The 15205-nt window shown below is 36.9% G+C and overlaps 1 protein-coding gene across 1 annotated transcript in view; it reads left to right on the top strand.

Annotated features, from left to right (window-relative positions):
• LOC125058434 (glutamate receptor ionotropic, kainate 2) overlaps positions 1–15205 on the top strand; it is a 42853-nt gene that overhangs the window by 12241 nt on the left and 15407 nt on the right. The window contains exons 4-10 of the mRNA XM_047662506.1: positions 2006–2137; positions 3712–3843; positions 8986–9149; positions 9227–9280; positions 11241–11402; positions 13157–13300; positions 14223–14435. Of these exons, the coding sequence (XP_047518462.1) occupies positions 2006–2137; positions 3712–3843; positions 8986–9149; positions 9227–9280; positions 11241–11402; positions 13157–13300; positions 14223–14435 (1001 nt within the window). The remainder of the gene's footprint in view (positions 1–2005; positions 2138–3711; positions 3844–8985; positions 9150–9226; positions 9281–11240; positions 11403–13156; positions 13301–14222; positions 14436–15205) is intronic.

Below are 15205 nucleotides of genomic sequence, written 5' to 3'. Positions count from 1 at the left end.
AATGTGTAATTAATTAATTTTGAAGTCAGCAGCAGCTGAGTTTCCTCATCAATATATTTACTTTGTAAAGTATCTAATATATAAAATTCTCGTGTCACAGTTTTCGTTGCCATACTCCTCCGAAACGGCTTGACCGATTTTGATGAAATTTTTTGTGCTTATCCAGTATCTATGAGAATCGGCCAACATCTATTTTTCATCCCCCTAAATGTTAGGGGTAGTCCACCCCTAAATTTCTTTTTTTAATTTTTAGATAAATTATTTATTTTTTATTTTTTTATGATACAGCATCAAAAAATACATACAACCCCTAAGTTTCACCCCTCTACGATCAACCCCTATTTTTTATTATAAATGATATACATGGCAAAACGACGTTTGCCCGGTCAGCTAGTTACTTATACTATTTTTAATTATTGTGAATGTGAAGACTACGTGGATCATTGTTTTTTATTTATTGTATCCTTTTCTCAGTTTTAGTCATAGTCTGACAGTTTGAGTAATTTATGCGGCCTACCCAAATGTCTTGTCTTTGGACTTGACAGGTCCACTCAATCTGTGTGGTTCTTTCCTCAAAAGACCATTTCAGACTGCAATCTACATGGTCTTCACATAATCTTGTTATGTCTGGACTTTAAAAGAGACTGTGACCTCTGAGTTTGTTTCGGCATTTCTTCTCAGAGTAGTCAGATGGGAAACGTCGAACTCATCTAGTTTTAAAAAAAATATGCTTGACGTGTACAGAAAATACATCATTTATCAGAAGGCAGAATAAAAAATACCGTCCGTATCCGTATTAAGGTAGTTTTTGTACCACTATGTGGAACCAGCTGCCCACTGAAGTATTTCCGAACCAATTCAAGTAGGTCCTTCAAAAGAGCGTACCAATTCTCAAAAGGCACATTTGGCGTTGCGTAGAGATGTCCCTGCCTGCATCTTCTACCGCATTTACCATGGCATGTTCAGAGTTGTTTCGATTACCTGTAGATGAGTTTCATCAGACGTCAAGGCAGAATACGAAGTATAGTCCTTTTCATGAAAGAAGTCCCCCAGACGCGGCGCTGCAATCACATGACGTAATGTTGCCATTTATGAGTAAAAAATTTACCTATTTTATTTACATTTAGCAGATGTAACTTATCAAATAATATTATTTTCTGCATACTTCGATGAAACAATATTTCTGTTATGTAAAAAGTATATTTTTATTTACTTATATTAGCGGTGTTCTACCTACTTACAGGGAAAAGATGAGAAAATACGGTAAAGAAAAGCAATACAATTTTATATTCAGAGTTTTATTGCATAATTGTTGGGTTACAATTTATTTCCAAGTACACGCCGCTGTTATACCTTCGTTTGTAATTCTTGTTACAGTTTTCTCTGACACACCTGCAATTAAGTTATGAACAATTAAAAATAATAGTAACTTTAAGTTTATAATGCTTATGTAATATGTAATATATGTTTTAATTTCAGTTACCTAGTTTCATCACGTTATGTATTTATTCAATTTTGTCGCAAAAACGAATTTATATCATAAAAGTCCCATCAATACAGCAAAAAATTATTAAATGGTAACTTTAAAAAGTACCTGTTATGGCGGCAACTCTCTTCCGAACATTGTTTAGTTGTATTAAAACACCTTGATTCTTATGTTCCGCTTCACAGAACTCTTTCACCTTTAATATCATTTCTCGAGCCGAACTTTTTACAACTTTTGGCATTGTAATCAATCTTTAAAATGCACTAAGCTAGTTAAAAATTCACAAAAATCTACCACAACAAACGAACTTGATAACATCGACGAATGACAACATTGCCGACCTGTCAAATTTAGTTCCAAAAATCACCGCGGGACTTCTTTCATGAAAAGCACTATACCACCAGTTTTACGACGTCCGTTATACAACTGATCTGAGAGACCGAAGAGAAGGAGAAGTAGGAATCGAAAGTCAGCGTTTTGTACTGTTATAAAACTAATGTGGTTTATTTTATCTTTCAGCCTGTATTCAGATAAAATCGGGTGCTGTAGCTATATTTAGCAACGCGGGACCTTTGCTCGGCTCGACTCTGTCAGCAATGAGCAACTCACTTCACACGCCACACTTCACAATAGATCCTAGTTATTATACACGTAAGTAACATTTGCTAACTGGCTAGATCCTTCCTTCTTGACTTAAGAAGCGTTCAAGTATTACGTAACGCGTTTTGGGAGGGAGGGGGTCCTTTTGTAAAACGTTACGATGCGGGGCGGGGATTGAATTACGCGTTATTGTTAATATTATTTTCGACTTACACCACATAATAGTAACTAAAGAGACACAAGGTGGTCACGAAACGTTTTACTATACTTGAGTAAAGTACTGTACTAGGGTACTGAAAAACGTTACGGCGAGGTAAATGGGGGGGGGGGTCAATAATCTCCAAAAATTGCGTTACGTAATACTTCAACGCTCCCTTATATGACTCGGAGAGGAGGTGAGAGGTATGAATGTGGGGTGCTGCTGCAGAGGTTCAATCCGTATTTGTGCTGCAGAAGCGGGCTGTTCGGGGTATTTGTTGTTTCTCGAGGGAGTCGGTACTGAATATGTTTAAGGAATTAAATATTATGACACTATCTGGTCAATATATTCTTGAAGCTTTGTGTGTACAAAAAAATAAACAACTTTAAAACAAATGGTGACTTTCACCAGTATAATACGCGAAATAGAATTTAAGTGTACGACCATCCTTAAAACTTAAGACTTAACTTAAAACATCCTTATATGGACATTGTATTCGTTTTTACAACAAACTCTCAAGGGAAATGATCCTAATCCTTGGGATTGATTTGCTGAAAGTGAGTGGCGGAAAGTTTCTTGCCAGTTCTTTTTGCCGCGCTTGACTTGCGAACTGGTAGTAAATTAACAATTAATTTAACTTTTTTTTTGACGTTCATAAGTGTACTTGTTTACCTATATGAATTAAGTTATTTTGAGTTTATCAGCGACTCCAGAGCTGGTGCTTTCTTCAACGAATTATCGAAATACAGCAAGGAATTACCAGCGTTAAAGGACCACAAGGACCATTTTTTGTACCGTCATTATTATTACTATGTTGGTTTAGAATATTGTAATTAAAGTCAAATTTTAGTCGCAGTTATAAGACACATCTACTAACTCAACAAAGTTCCACGAAATTTAGTTTTTATCCACCCAAAAAAACAAATAAAAAATATCTACTTATTAACAATTATTCTTATTTTCAATTTTATTTTATTTATTATACACCCTTACACACGATTTTCACTAATCACACTGTTAACTTTAATATTATTTTCTACTTAGTATTATTTTATTGCTACTGAGGCGCAAACTAGCTGCTGTGGTCTCTGGCAGAATGACCAGCGCTGTGGAACATTCTGCTCCTCAGCATAATGCTGAGTCAGGGCCAATTACAGCCACAGCACACACGCATTACACACTTAAAACGAACTGAATGGAAAAAGGAAAAAAAATTTTTTTTTATATCTCATTATATTTTTATTTAATTTTTTCATTGATAATTGTTATTTTGTGTATTTATGTGTGTGTGTTTATGTTTCTAATAAATGACATGTCTATGTCTATTGTCTATTATTATTATTACTATGTAGGTTAAGACTGTTGTATATACTGTATATTTGTGTGTTGGAAATAAATATAGACAACAGAAATTTTAAAATTTCAGCGTCTAACAGCACAACATCGTTTACGCTGAACCTATACCCCTCCAGGGAACTCCTAGATGTAGCATTTACAGATCTCTCAGCATATTTAAATTGGACAAGGATGGGAATAATTTATGAAGATTATGGATTTGGTATGTTATTATTATTATTAAAGCTTTATTTAATCCATACATACAACAATTGTTAGTTTATATTCATATGTAATACCACAAGAGTGGTATTTATAATAATGAAACAACGGTGGACGTTGACAGACTAACTTTAATTCAATGACAATCACACATAGACCCACAAAGCAGTCCTTTCCTTATAACAAACTAGATGTCACTATTAGTACATAAACATTATTTTGATACATATTTAACACACTCCCTTATCAAAATAATTGACATATAGACAAAAGAAAAAACTACTAATCATTTGAAACACAGTAAACAAATTTCATTCTACAATGGAGTGACTCCTAACTGTTTAACAAAATTATAATGTTTTTGGCAACATAAACTTTTTGTTAATATATCTGCTGGCATATCATTTGTATTTAAGTACTCTATTACAATAAAATTATTTTCAACAGCTGTTCTAACAAAATGAAATCTAACATCAATATGCTTGCTTCTTTTATGAAATAAACTATGTTTAGTTAACAATTGTGCACTCTGGTTGTCATTATATAATAGTATAGGTGACTCATTTCTACATTTCAATTCTATTAACAAGTTCCTTAAATAAATGGCTTCTTTACTTGCCTCACATATAGCCATATACTCAGCTTCTGTGCTAGACAAAGCTATTGTTAATTGTTTTTTACATTCAAATGAGATGACACTACCAGACATCTTAAACATAAAACCTGTATAAGACTTACGGTCCACACAATCTGATGCCCAATCAGCATCCGCATAGCCTATTAAATCTAAATCATCCTTGACATATTTTAAACCAAAATGTTTTGTTTTTTGCAAGTACTTTAAAACACGTTTCACATGGTTCCAATGTGTTTCATTATAATTATTATTAAACTGACTTAGGTAACAAACAGAATAAAATATATCAGGACGAGTTAACATTGATAAATAAAGCAAACTTCCTATTAATTGTTGGTAAGGATACTGAGTACAACAAGTGTCTCCCTTTTTAAGCTTTAAATTTACCTCCATAGGTGTACTAACTGGTTTACAATTTTTCATATTAAACTTATTCAACAAATGATCAACAAATTGTTCCTGATCTACAAAAATCTCATCTTTTTTTCTTCTGACCCTCATACCTAAGCACTGTCTAATGTCTCCCAAGTCTTTTAATTTAAATTTAGATTTTAGTTCAGTCTTAAGACATTCAGTTTCTCTTTTACAATCAGAAAAAATAAAAAAATCATCTACAAACAAAGCTATATATGTTCTGGTAGTATTATGTTGTTTAATAAATAAACAAGGTTCATACACTGACTTTCTATATCCAAAAGATTGTAAACAATCATCTACACGCTTATACCATGCCCTAGCTGATTGTTTCAACCCATAGATTGCCCTCTTTAGTTTTAACACTTTGTTCTCCCTATCATGACATTCAAAATTCTCAGGTAAACACATATATACATCTTCATTTAAATGCCCATTTAAAAATGCTGTGGTTACATCAAGGTGAGTTATATCTAGATTATATTTAACACTTAATGCAAACAATAGTCTTATTGTTGAGTGACGAACCACTGGGGAAAAAGTTTCGGTATAGTCTATTCCTGCTTTCTGTGTAAAACCTTTAGCAACTAACCGAGCACGATATCTTATGTTATCATCACTGTCCACTTTTTTCTTTAACACCCACTTACACTTAACCACTGTAGCTTGTTTTGGCCTGTCCACCACTTCCCAAGCTTCATTTTCTCTGAATGATTTTAGTTCTTCTTTCATACTGGCTCGCCAGAATTGACTTTCTGGACCATTTAATGCCTCTTCGAGTGTTATCTCTCCTTGACTACTGTCTTCACACTCCACCATACACAAGTTATTGTAACCATACCTATCTGGTCTCACTCTAGTGCGTTTGGGTAATTGCTCTGGCTCAATTGGTTCAACACCTGGGTCTGAGACTGTGTCAAATGTCTTATCACTGTAAGTACTCACTGAAACTTCAGATTCTGGGACATAAGTTTCATCCCCACAATTGTCTTTAGAGGAAGAGCTCTCAATTTCTTCATAATCATTCTCTTGCTCAGTTACCTCCACTGGATGCTTACATTCCAATGGTATTTCTACCATATTCTGGTTTGGACTTTCCATGACAACTACATCTCTGCTGATTGTGACAATGTTGGTTACAGGATCATATACTCTATATCCTTTAGTTTTTTCTGCATAACCTACAAAAATCAGCTTGTTGGCCTTTTTATCCCATTTCAAACGTCTTTCCTTGGGAATGTGAACCATGACTACACTGCCAAATATACGCAAATGACTTAGGTTTGGTTTCTGACCAGTCCATACTTCATAAGGAGTCTTATTATTCAGCCCCGTGACAACTGATCTATTTCTTAAATATACTGATGTGTTGACGGCTTCTGCCCAGAACTTCTTCTCTAATCCAGCATCATAGATCAAACATCTGGCCTTTTCAACTACTGACCTGTTCATCCTCTCGCAGAGACCATTCTGTTCTGGTGTATAAGCATTAGTTCTCTGGTGAACTATACCTTGCTTATTTAGATAACTGCCAAATTCACGACTACAAAACTCCCCTCCATTATCAGTTCGAAGAACTTTGACTTTCTTTTCTTTTTGGTTTTCTACCATTCTCTGAAATTCTTGAAAATAATGGAACACTTCATTCTTAGCTTTCATAAAATAAACAAATGCCATTTTGCTATAGTCATCCACAAACAAAACATAGTATCTTGATCCTCCAATCGATTGATTTTCCATAGGACCTCCAACATCTGCATGAATAATCTCCAGCACATCCTCTGTTTTTGATGAACTTTTCTTGAAAGGCAACCTAGTTTGTTTGCCTTCACAACAAACAGTGCATGAAGATTTGCCTATGTTTACCACCTCAGGATATGTGATTCCATCTACAGCTCCAGTTTTCATTTTATTCAGGCTATTACTATTGATATGCCCTAATCGCCGGTGCCAAGTCTCACATGATGTTATTGCAGGTGCTGCAAATATTTCATCGACTTGTAACGTTTGTAATTTATACACACCATCAACTAATTCTGCTTGGCCAACGAGTTCTTTCTGTTGATTATAAACATAGCAAATTTCTTCTTTGAAAATTACATTGTTGCCATTCTTAATCAACTGACTCACAGAAAGCAAGTTAGTGGTTAAATTCGGAACATACAATACATCTGTAACTGTAACGTCGTATTCTTCTCGATTGACTACTGTAACGATGTTTACGTCGCCAGAACACAACACTGAAACTCTAGTCTGATTTGCGATAATAATTTCTTTGGTTTCCTGCTGATGCGATACATTCGTGAGGTTATCTTTGTTTGCAGTCATGTGTTTACTTGCGCCACTATCGATATACCAGCTGTTCTTATTAAAATTTCCACTCAGAAAAACAGCACTGAAGGCATTGGTCTGTTTTCGTTTAGTATTATCCGATTGCGCACACTGATTTTTATAGTGACCGGTTTGTTTACATTTGTAGCACTTTATAATTTTGATAGGTTGCGTCATATCTGATTGTCTATTAATATGGCCGCTTTTAGTATTGCCACTTTTCAATCTATGTCTTCCTTTCGCAATAAATGCACTTTCTGAACCGGATGTAGTACCAACATAATCATCAGCACACATATCTACCAATTTTGTTTTTACAATATCTGCACTAACCTCAATTCCAGAATGCTCAATGGCCATTATCATAGGCGCATATTTTTCGGTCAATCCCGCTAACATTAATGCTCCAATCCACTCATCGGTTATACTGAATCCTGTTCCTCGAAGTCGCTGGCCCGTTTCTACAATTTGAGTAACATACTGTGCCATTGACTCACAGTTTTCTAGCCGAATGTTAATGAGATTTCTCAGTAGACTAATCTTCCTCATGTAGCCCGAATCATCATACATATGTTTAAGCGTAGACCATAAATCATATGCCGTAACTGCCTGCTTGATATGAACGTATAAAGATGTATCGATTGTTAATATCAATTTTGCCTTGGCTTTAGCATCACTTTCAATATCACTCGCCGACGCCGATGCTGATAGCTGCGTCTTGATTTTATCCGCCATGTTTTCTAGCACCAAAACATTTTGCACCGCAAAACACCAGTCGTCATAGTTTTCACGACCCTTCAACTTTGGGACGTTGGCTATATAATTCACCGACATTATTATAGCAGTATGGATAAAGATAATACTTTAAACTTCCATAATACACTTAAAAACGGGTCTGGGCCCATAACCTATAATAATGAAACAACGGTGGACGTTGACAGACTAACTTTAATTCAATGACAATCACACATAGACCCACAAAGCAGTCCTTTCCTTATAACAAACTAGATGTCACTATTAGTACATAAACATTATTTTGATACATATTTAACAGTATTCGGGGGATTATTTTTCCGACCCAAATGTCGGCCAATAGAATTGCACCATGAGACGAAATGTACAGTTAACAAATAAGAATTTCATAATGAATAAAACAACTACTTAATACTTTTCTTGAAGCAACGACCAGAGAAAATTTTCACAAAAAATTTTCAGTATAATACCATGTAGGTTGTACCACGTGACGTCGAATGGTGCAATTCTATTGGCCGATATTCGGGTCGGAAAAATAATCCTTAATATTATATTAGTATTAGTTAAGTTAGTAAGTTTTAACAAAATTTAAGTTAGATTCAATTTTTAATTTTTTATATCTGGTTTTTGTATGGCCCCTTTTAGGGTAAAAGCCTCCTCCATATTTTTCCATTTTTCTTTGTTTTGCGCAACATTTATCCAGTTTTCCCCCGCTAGTTCTACAATGTCATCTGTATGTTAATAGCGATATTATGTATAATGGCCTAGTGGCTTCAGCATGCGACTCTCATCCCTCAGGGAGAGAGAGAGAGAGAGAGAGAGAGAGAGAGAGTCGTAGAACCCTTTCCGGCTTTAGGACCCAAAAGGTCAGACAGTCAGGTGTCAGGCACAGCTGATCACCTACTTGCCTATTAGATTGTCAAATCATGAAACGGAAAACTGAGGCCCAGACCTAAAAATTTTGTAGCGCCATTGGTTTTTAATACAAATTAATAAATAATATTGCAGGTGAACTGAATGTGCTGCGAATGGCGAGCGATGGTAGGGACATGTACGCGGTGCGGTGTACGTCACACGAGTACAGGCGTGCGCTTGCGCAGCTCAAGGCGCAGGGTATCTCCCGGATCGTTGTCGATACAGATCCGAAGCATTTGCGGCAGTTGGCTAGAGCTGTAAGTTTTGAAACTAGAGTCATATTGCCATAGAGTTAGTAAGAGAGTGAGAAAATTAAAAAAAAACTTCTTTACAGATTCTTCAATTACAAATGAACAACGAAAATTATCACTACATTTTTACATCTTTTGTAAGTATATTATTATTATTATGTATTGTGTATTATTATTATGCTGGCCTGGCGAACATCGTACCGCCTAATAGTCGATTCTTTATTTTTTTTAAACTTATTCTGCTATTCGGGACACCGGTCTAAGTAAGATAAAAAAAAGAAAGTTGATAATAAAACAAATACATTATGTCAAAAAATAAAAATTTACCTTCCCGGAACCCCTCCACTAACACTTGAACTTTATGGTATGGTATTAAAGATCAAACTGCCTTTAAATATTATTACGAATATTTTGTATGGAAATATAGAAAAGTGTTGTTTTTAGACTTTTTCACTCATTTTTTTTAATTTTTCTCTCCGTAAGAACCATCCACGTACTTCAAGGAATATTATAAAAAAGAATCAGAAAATCGGTCAAGCCGTTTTCATGTTATATCGTGACAACGGAAAACGGGTTTTATATATATATATATATATATATATATATATATATATATATATATATATAAACACACTAGCTGCTTAAAAAGCTGATGCGCGCGTATTTTGAGATTTGGAGAAACTATCCAATCTATTTTTAAAGGAGTTCAGGGATGGTGCACTGATTACACTTTCCGGAAGCCTATTCCAGTCGGCCACTACTCGGTTTGGGAGAAAGTTCTTTAGGGAATTTGTGTTATGTTGAATGGTCTTAAGTTTTAAAGAACTACCCCTCAAATGTGTATTTTCACTTAAAATAAAGAGCTTCTCAATTCCTGGAACATTATAGTGGCCAGTGAGGATTTTATAGGATTCAATGAGATTTCCTCTCAATCTCCTACTTCCTAAATCAGTAAGGTCAAGTGCTTTCAGACCCTCATTATAAGATTTCTTCCTGAGTGACCCGATCATTTTCGTGGCTTTTCTTTGAACCCTTTCAAGCATACTAATATCCTTTATGAAAGGATCCCAAATGCTGTAGGCATACTCTAATAGTGGTCTAATGTAAGATTTATATATCTTTAAGATATATAATATATCTTTATATGTATAAATCTACTGTACGTGCGTGAATGAACACCTCTTAAACGTATGCGTTTGGGTGGCGCCCTGGATGATTTAGATTCACAAATCAGCCCGGCAGATGGCGCTGCAGTCGGTATCTAGGTTATTTATTTAAACAGCAAATAAACAGCTGGTATATATATAAATCTTCTGTTCTGTAATTAAGCACCATATCGAGGGAAGAAGTAACGGTTTTTACATAAAATATCTTCTCGTCTGCTGCTTCTCTATTGAGTTTATTGCCAGTTCTTCTGTTCCGTTCTACGAACTTGATTTGAGAAGTGGCAGTAAATGTAAAATTAGAAGCATTTATTGTATATTTATTTTTTGACGTTCATAAGTGTACATTGTGTTACCTAAAAGAATAAATGATTTTGAATTTAAATTTCAATTACGTTGTTACATAGAAGGTCTTCTCGTCACTATATGCTTAACTCCTTCTCTATCTTCCTTTAAAACTCTACTGTACAGGCATTACCTGTCCATATCCCAAACATTGGTCCTAACCGAAAATATCGCGATTCACTACATATGTTATAATTGCTTTGTTCTGTTCCATTCTTGAGTAGTTCTGCACTTCTTCTTCTTCAATGTCCGCACTTAGACCCCTATTTGGTCCATTATGCGTAAAGTCCTGGCTTAAGCCAGCCTGGCTTCAGAAGGTCAGAAGTTTCCTGCGCATTATGATTGCCGAAGCGACGTCACTGCTCCGAGGGTTTCTACTCGTTGGAAAGTACCAACGCATTCCAAGATTACGTGGGTGACTGATTCCTCTGCGCTGAAACTGCCTTCGCAAAGGGAAATGTCTGTCGCGCCTAGTTCCTTAAACTTACCTTATATAATTTTTGTTTCTTCTCACAGTGGTTTCCTAAGAGATCGCTCGAAAGCGTACCCGTTGCCGTCCTATTTATTTAATTGCAATGTAATTTTTTAGGATATGGAACTGTTTGATCTGGAAGATTTTTACTACAATCGCGTGAACATGAGTGGGTGGCGTCTCGTGAACCGAGACTCTGATAAAGTGAAGGACGCGTTGCAAGTGATGGAGAAGTTCCATCCGATTGGGGCGTCTATACTCTCTGGTGGATATATTAAGGTTTGTATACAATAACTTCTACCAAAATCGGATTAGGGTAAAACCACCTTCACAGGGGAAGACCTCCAGGTCTAAAAAAGTAAAGGTCCACCTTTACTTCGCTCTTTATTCACTCCAGGGAGCTTCCGTCATCAGATGAGCCTCCTGCCCGTGTCCCCGCTGTTCTATATATAATGTACCAATTCTTAAAAGGCCGGCAACGCACTCGCGTGCCCTCTAGCAATGTGAGTGTTCATGAGTGGTATAAATTATCATCAGATGAGCCTCCTGCCCGTTTGCCTCTTTTCTGTAAGTACCAATTCTTAAAAGGTCGGCAACGCACTCGCGTGCCCTCTAGCAATGTGAGTGTTCATGAGTGGTATAAATTATCATCAGATGAGCCTCCTGCCCGTTTGCCCCTTTTCTGTAAGTACCAATTCTTAAAAGGTCGGCAACGCACTCGCGTGCCCTCTAGCAATGTGAGTGTTCATGAGTGGTATAAATTATCATCAGATGAGCCTCCTGCCCGTTTGCCCCTTTTCTGTAAGTACCAATTCTTAAAAGGCCGGCAACGCACTTGCGAGCTTCTGGCAATGTGAGTGTTCATGAGTGGTTTAAATTAACATCAGATGAGCCTCCTGCCCGTTTGCCCCCTTTTCTATAAGTACCAATTCTTAAAAGGCCGGCAACGCACTTGCGAGGTCTCTGGCATTGAGAGTGTCCAGGAGTGGTATAACTTAACATCAGATGAGCCTCCTGCCCGTTTTCCCCTGTTCTATTAGTACCAATTCTTAAAAGGCCGGCAACGCACTTGCGAGCTTCTGGCAATGTGAGTGTTCATGAGTGGTTTAAATTAACATCAGATGAGCCTCCTGCCCGTTTGCCCCCTTTTCTATTAGTACCAATTCTTTAAAGGCCGGCAACGCACTTGCGAGCCCTCTGGCAGTGTGAGTGTCCTGTAGTGGTATAACTTATCATCAGATGGGCCTCCTGCCCGTGTCCCCGCTGTTCTATATATAATGTACCAATTCTTAAAAGGCTGGCAACGCACTTGCGAGCTCTTTGGCAATGTGAGTGTCCATGAGTAGTATCACTTAACATCAGGTCTGCCTCCTGCCCGTTTGCCTCCTGTTCTATAAGTACCATTTCTTAAAAGGCCGGCAACGCACTTGCGAGCCCTCTGGCAGTGTGAGTGTCCTGTAGTGGTATAACTTATCGTCAGATGGGCCTCCTTCCCTTTTGCCCCCTGTTCTATAAATACTTATTCTTAAAAGGCCGGCAACGCACTCGCGAGCCCTCTGGCATTGAGTGTCCTTGAGTGGTATAACTTAACATCAGATGAGCCTCCTGCCCGTTGGCCCCCTCTTCTTTAAGTACCAATTCTTAAAAGGCCGACAACGCTTTTGCGAGCCCTCTGGCAATGTCAGTGTCCATGAGTGGTTTAAATTAACATCAGATGAGCCTCCTGCCCGTTTCCCCCCTGTTCTATAAGTTTCAATTATTAAAAGGCCGGCAACGCATTCGCGAGCCCCCTGGCAATGTGAGTGTTCATTAGTGGTATCACGTAACATCAGATTAGCCTCCTGCCCCTTTGCCCCCTGTTCTATAAGTACCAAATCTTAAAAGGCCGACAACGCATTTGCAAGCTCTCGCAGGAGACATCGTGCTAGCCGCATGAACAGCTCATTCCAGCTAAAACAGCCCGAGCTTCAGACCTAGCTAAAGCAGCAGTGAAAGCTAGATCTTGTTACCAGTGCATCATGGCTATGTTCTAGACTGATCCAGCGCTTATATATGACGCAGTCCAAGTGCTGGCATTGGCGCTGGCGTCGACCAAGGAAGAACAGAAGATGAACGTATCCTGTGATACGGAGGTGCCTCTAGCGCATGGCACGACGCTTTTACAGAATATACATAAGGTATTTGTGTGTGTATATGTGTATGTGTGTATAATAAAAACAGATGGCGCTATATATATTATATCTACAGTATATGAACAAGCTATCTTTTCTAATTTTTGACTATTAAACGTAAATGTTACAAATCACTACATATAGACCAGGGTCGATAATTTCTGAAACCAAAAAAAATTACAGTAGGATGAAACCCATTAGAAATGGAGGGGAATATGATCAAAATGAAAGGAAAAATAAATTACGGTCGATCTGAGGTCGGGAAGGGTGGGGGGGGGGGGGGGGGGGGGGGAAGTTAGGGGGACAACTTTTGGATTTGCAATTTTTTCACATAACCTCAAAATTGAGGTGAAAAATTCAAAAAACCAAGGTTTTGGTTTTTTATTTATATCTGTTTAAAAAAAAAAATTTTTTCTACGAAACTTGGTGAAAACTTACCTTATTATGTCCCAAATATACTGTAATTTATTTGATTAAAAAATATTTATTTTTTCACCTTATTTTGAATTAATATCGAAAAAACACCCTAATTTTCAATCGAAAATTCTGACGTCAAAATTTCAGCTTTTTTCAAAAAGTTGATGTGCTTTCAGTGCGTTGAAATCTCTCTATATATATATATATATATATATATATATATATATATATATATATATATATTACCATAGTAGTAAATCTTCTCAGAAAATGCAAAAAATCGTATGCAGAAACGCCCAGACCCGTCATCCCCTTCCCTACTTCTCTGCTCTACTGGGAAATATTTGATATTTTGTTGGTCATATATTGATAAATATCACACAAAAAGATTCACAAAAATTTGTGTTTCATAGCTGTAAGTCCGATCTCTATGGTCTGTTTAAAAAAAAAATATTATGACACTAAGATTATGTAGGTGATATCCGGGTCTTCTAATTAATAAACTTCGTAGGTCCAAGCACACGGCCTCACAGGCCCCATAGAATTCACAAATGGCGTCCGTACCACCTTCAACCTTCAGCTAATGAGGCTGGTGGGGGGAGAAGATGGAAGAACGGTCATGTCAGGCACCTGGAGTCCCGACGAAGGGCTGGAAGTCACAGATCCAGCGGCGTACAGACGGGATCCACCACCGAATGTTACGCTCACAGTGGTCACAGTTGAGGTAAGGGTATCCGAAAAGAGGAGTAGCTGCTAGAAGACGAAATGGAACGTGAAGTTCCACTCGTCCCACAACAGAGCTGTTATGTAGCTGCCTATTGAAGTTTGTCTATCTTTCAAGGGAGCGTCTTGTAGTGCCAGATTTCTTTGAGGATATCACTTAACATCAGAGCCTTCTGTCCGATTTTTCCTGTCCTGAAAAAATAGTGCGTGCGTTCAAAGTAGAAGAAGAAGTGAGACTTCTTTGGCAAACTCATTTTTAAGTTTTGTTCATATTTATACAAATCTAAAACTTTAGATTTCCGAGACTTAGAGGGAGGGAAAAAGGAAGATATGTCTCTATCTGTCAAACTTGTATAATTTAATTGTCATTAAAATAATAAAAACACGTGGCATTTTAATTTAAAATTCGTCATTTGAGATTTTATTAAATTATTTTGCATAAAATATAAGACTAATATTTCATAAAAATTCTCTTTACGAAATTTTAATTTTAAAAATATAATTTCTATAAGGTAATTCGCCCTTCTCACTCTCTCTCGGTCTCAATCGCTCTCTCCCTTTCCTTCGACAAAAACGCTGCACATCTTCGTGACGTTCCTTAAAAATTTTACCTTCATGCGCCTAAAGAAGTTTCACTTCAAAAATATGTCTAAGCCTTACTACACAAAAAGAATAATTGACTTAGGTAAGGTATCAAGAGGAAATAGTTTTCTTCCTATTAAATATAATCAATGGAATCTTATATTCTCTTCTGGAGGAAGGGTGGTGAAG

This window comes from Pieris napi, chromosome 18, assembly GCF_905475465.1.
Source record: "Pieris napi chromosome 18, ilPieNapi1.2, whole genome shotgun sequence".
NCBI classification, from domain to species: domain Eukaryota; kingdom Metazoa; phylum Arthropoda; class Insecta; order Lepidoptera; family Pieridae; genus Pieris; species Pieris napi.
The sequence above is the reverse complement of the archived record's forward strand: the minus strand, read 5'-3'. Positions and strand labels throughout refer to the sequence as shown.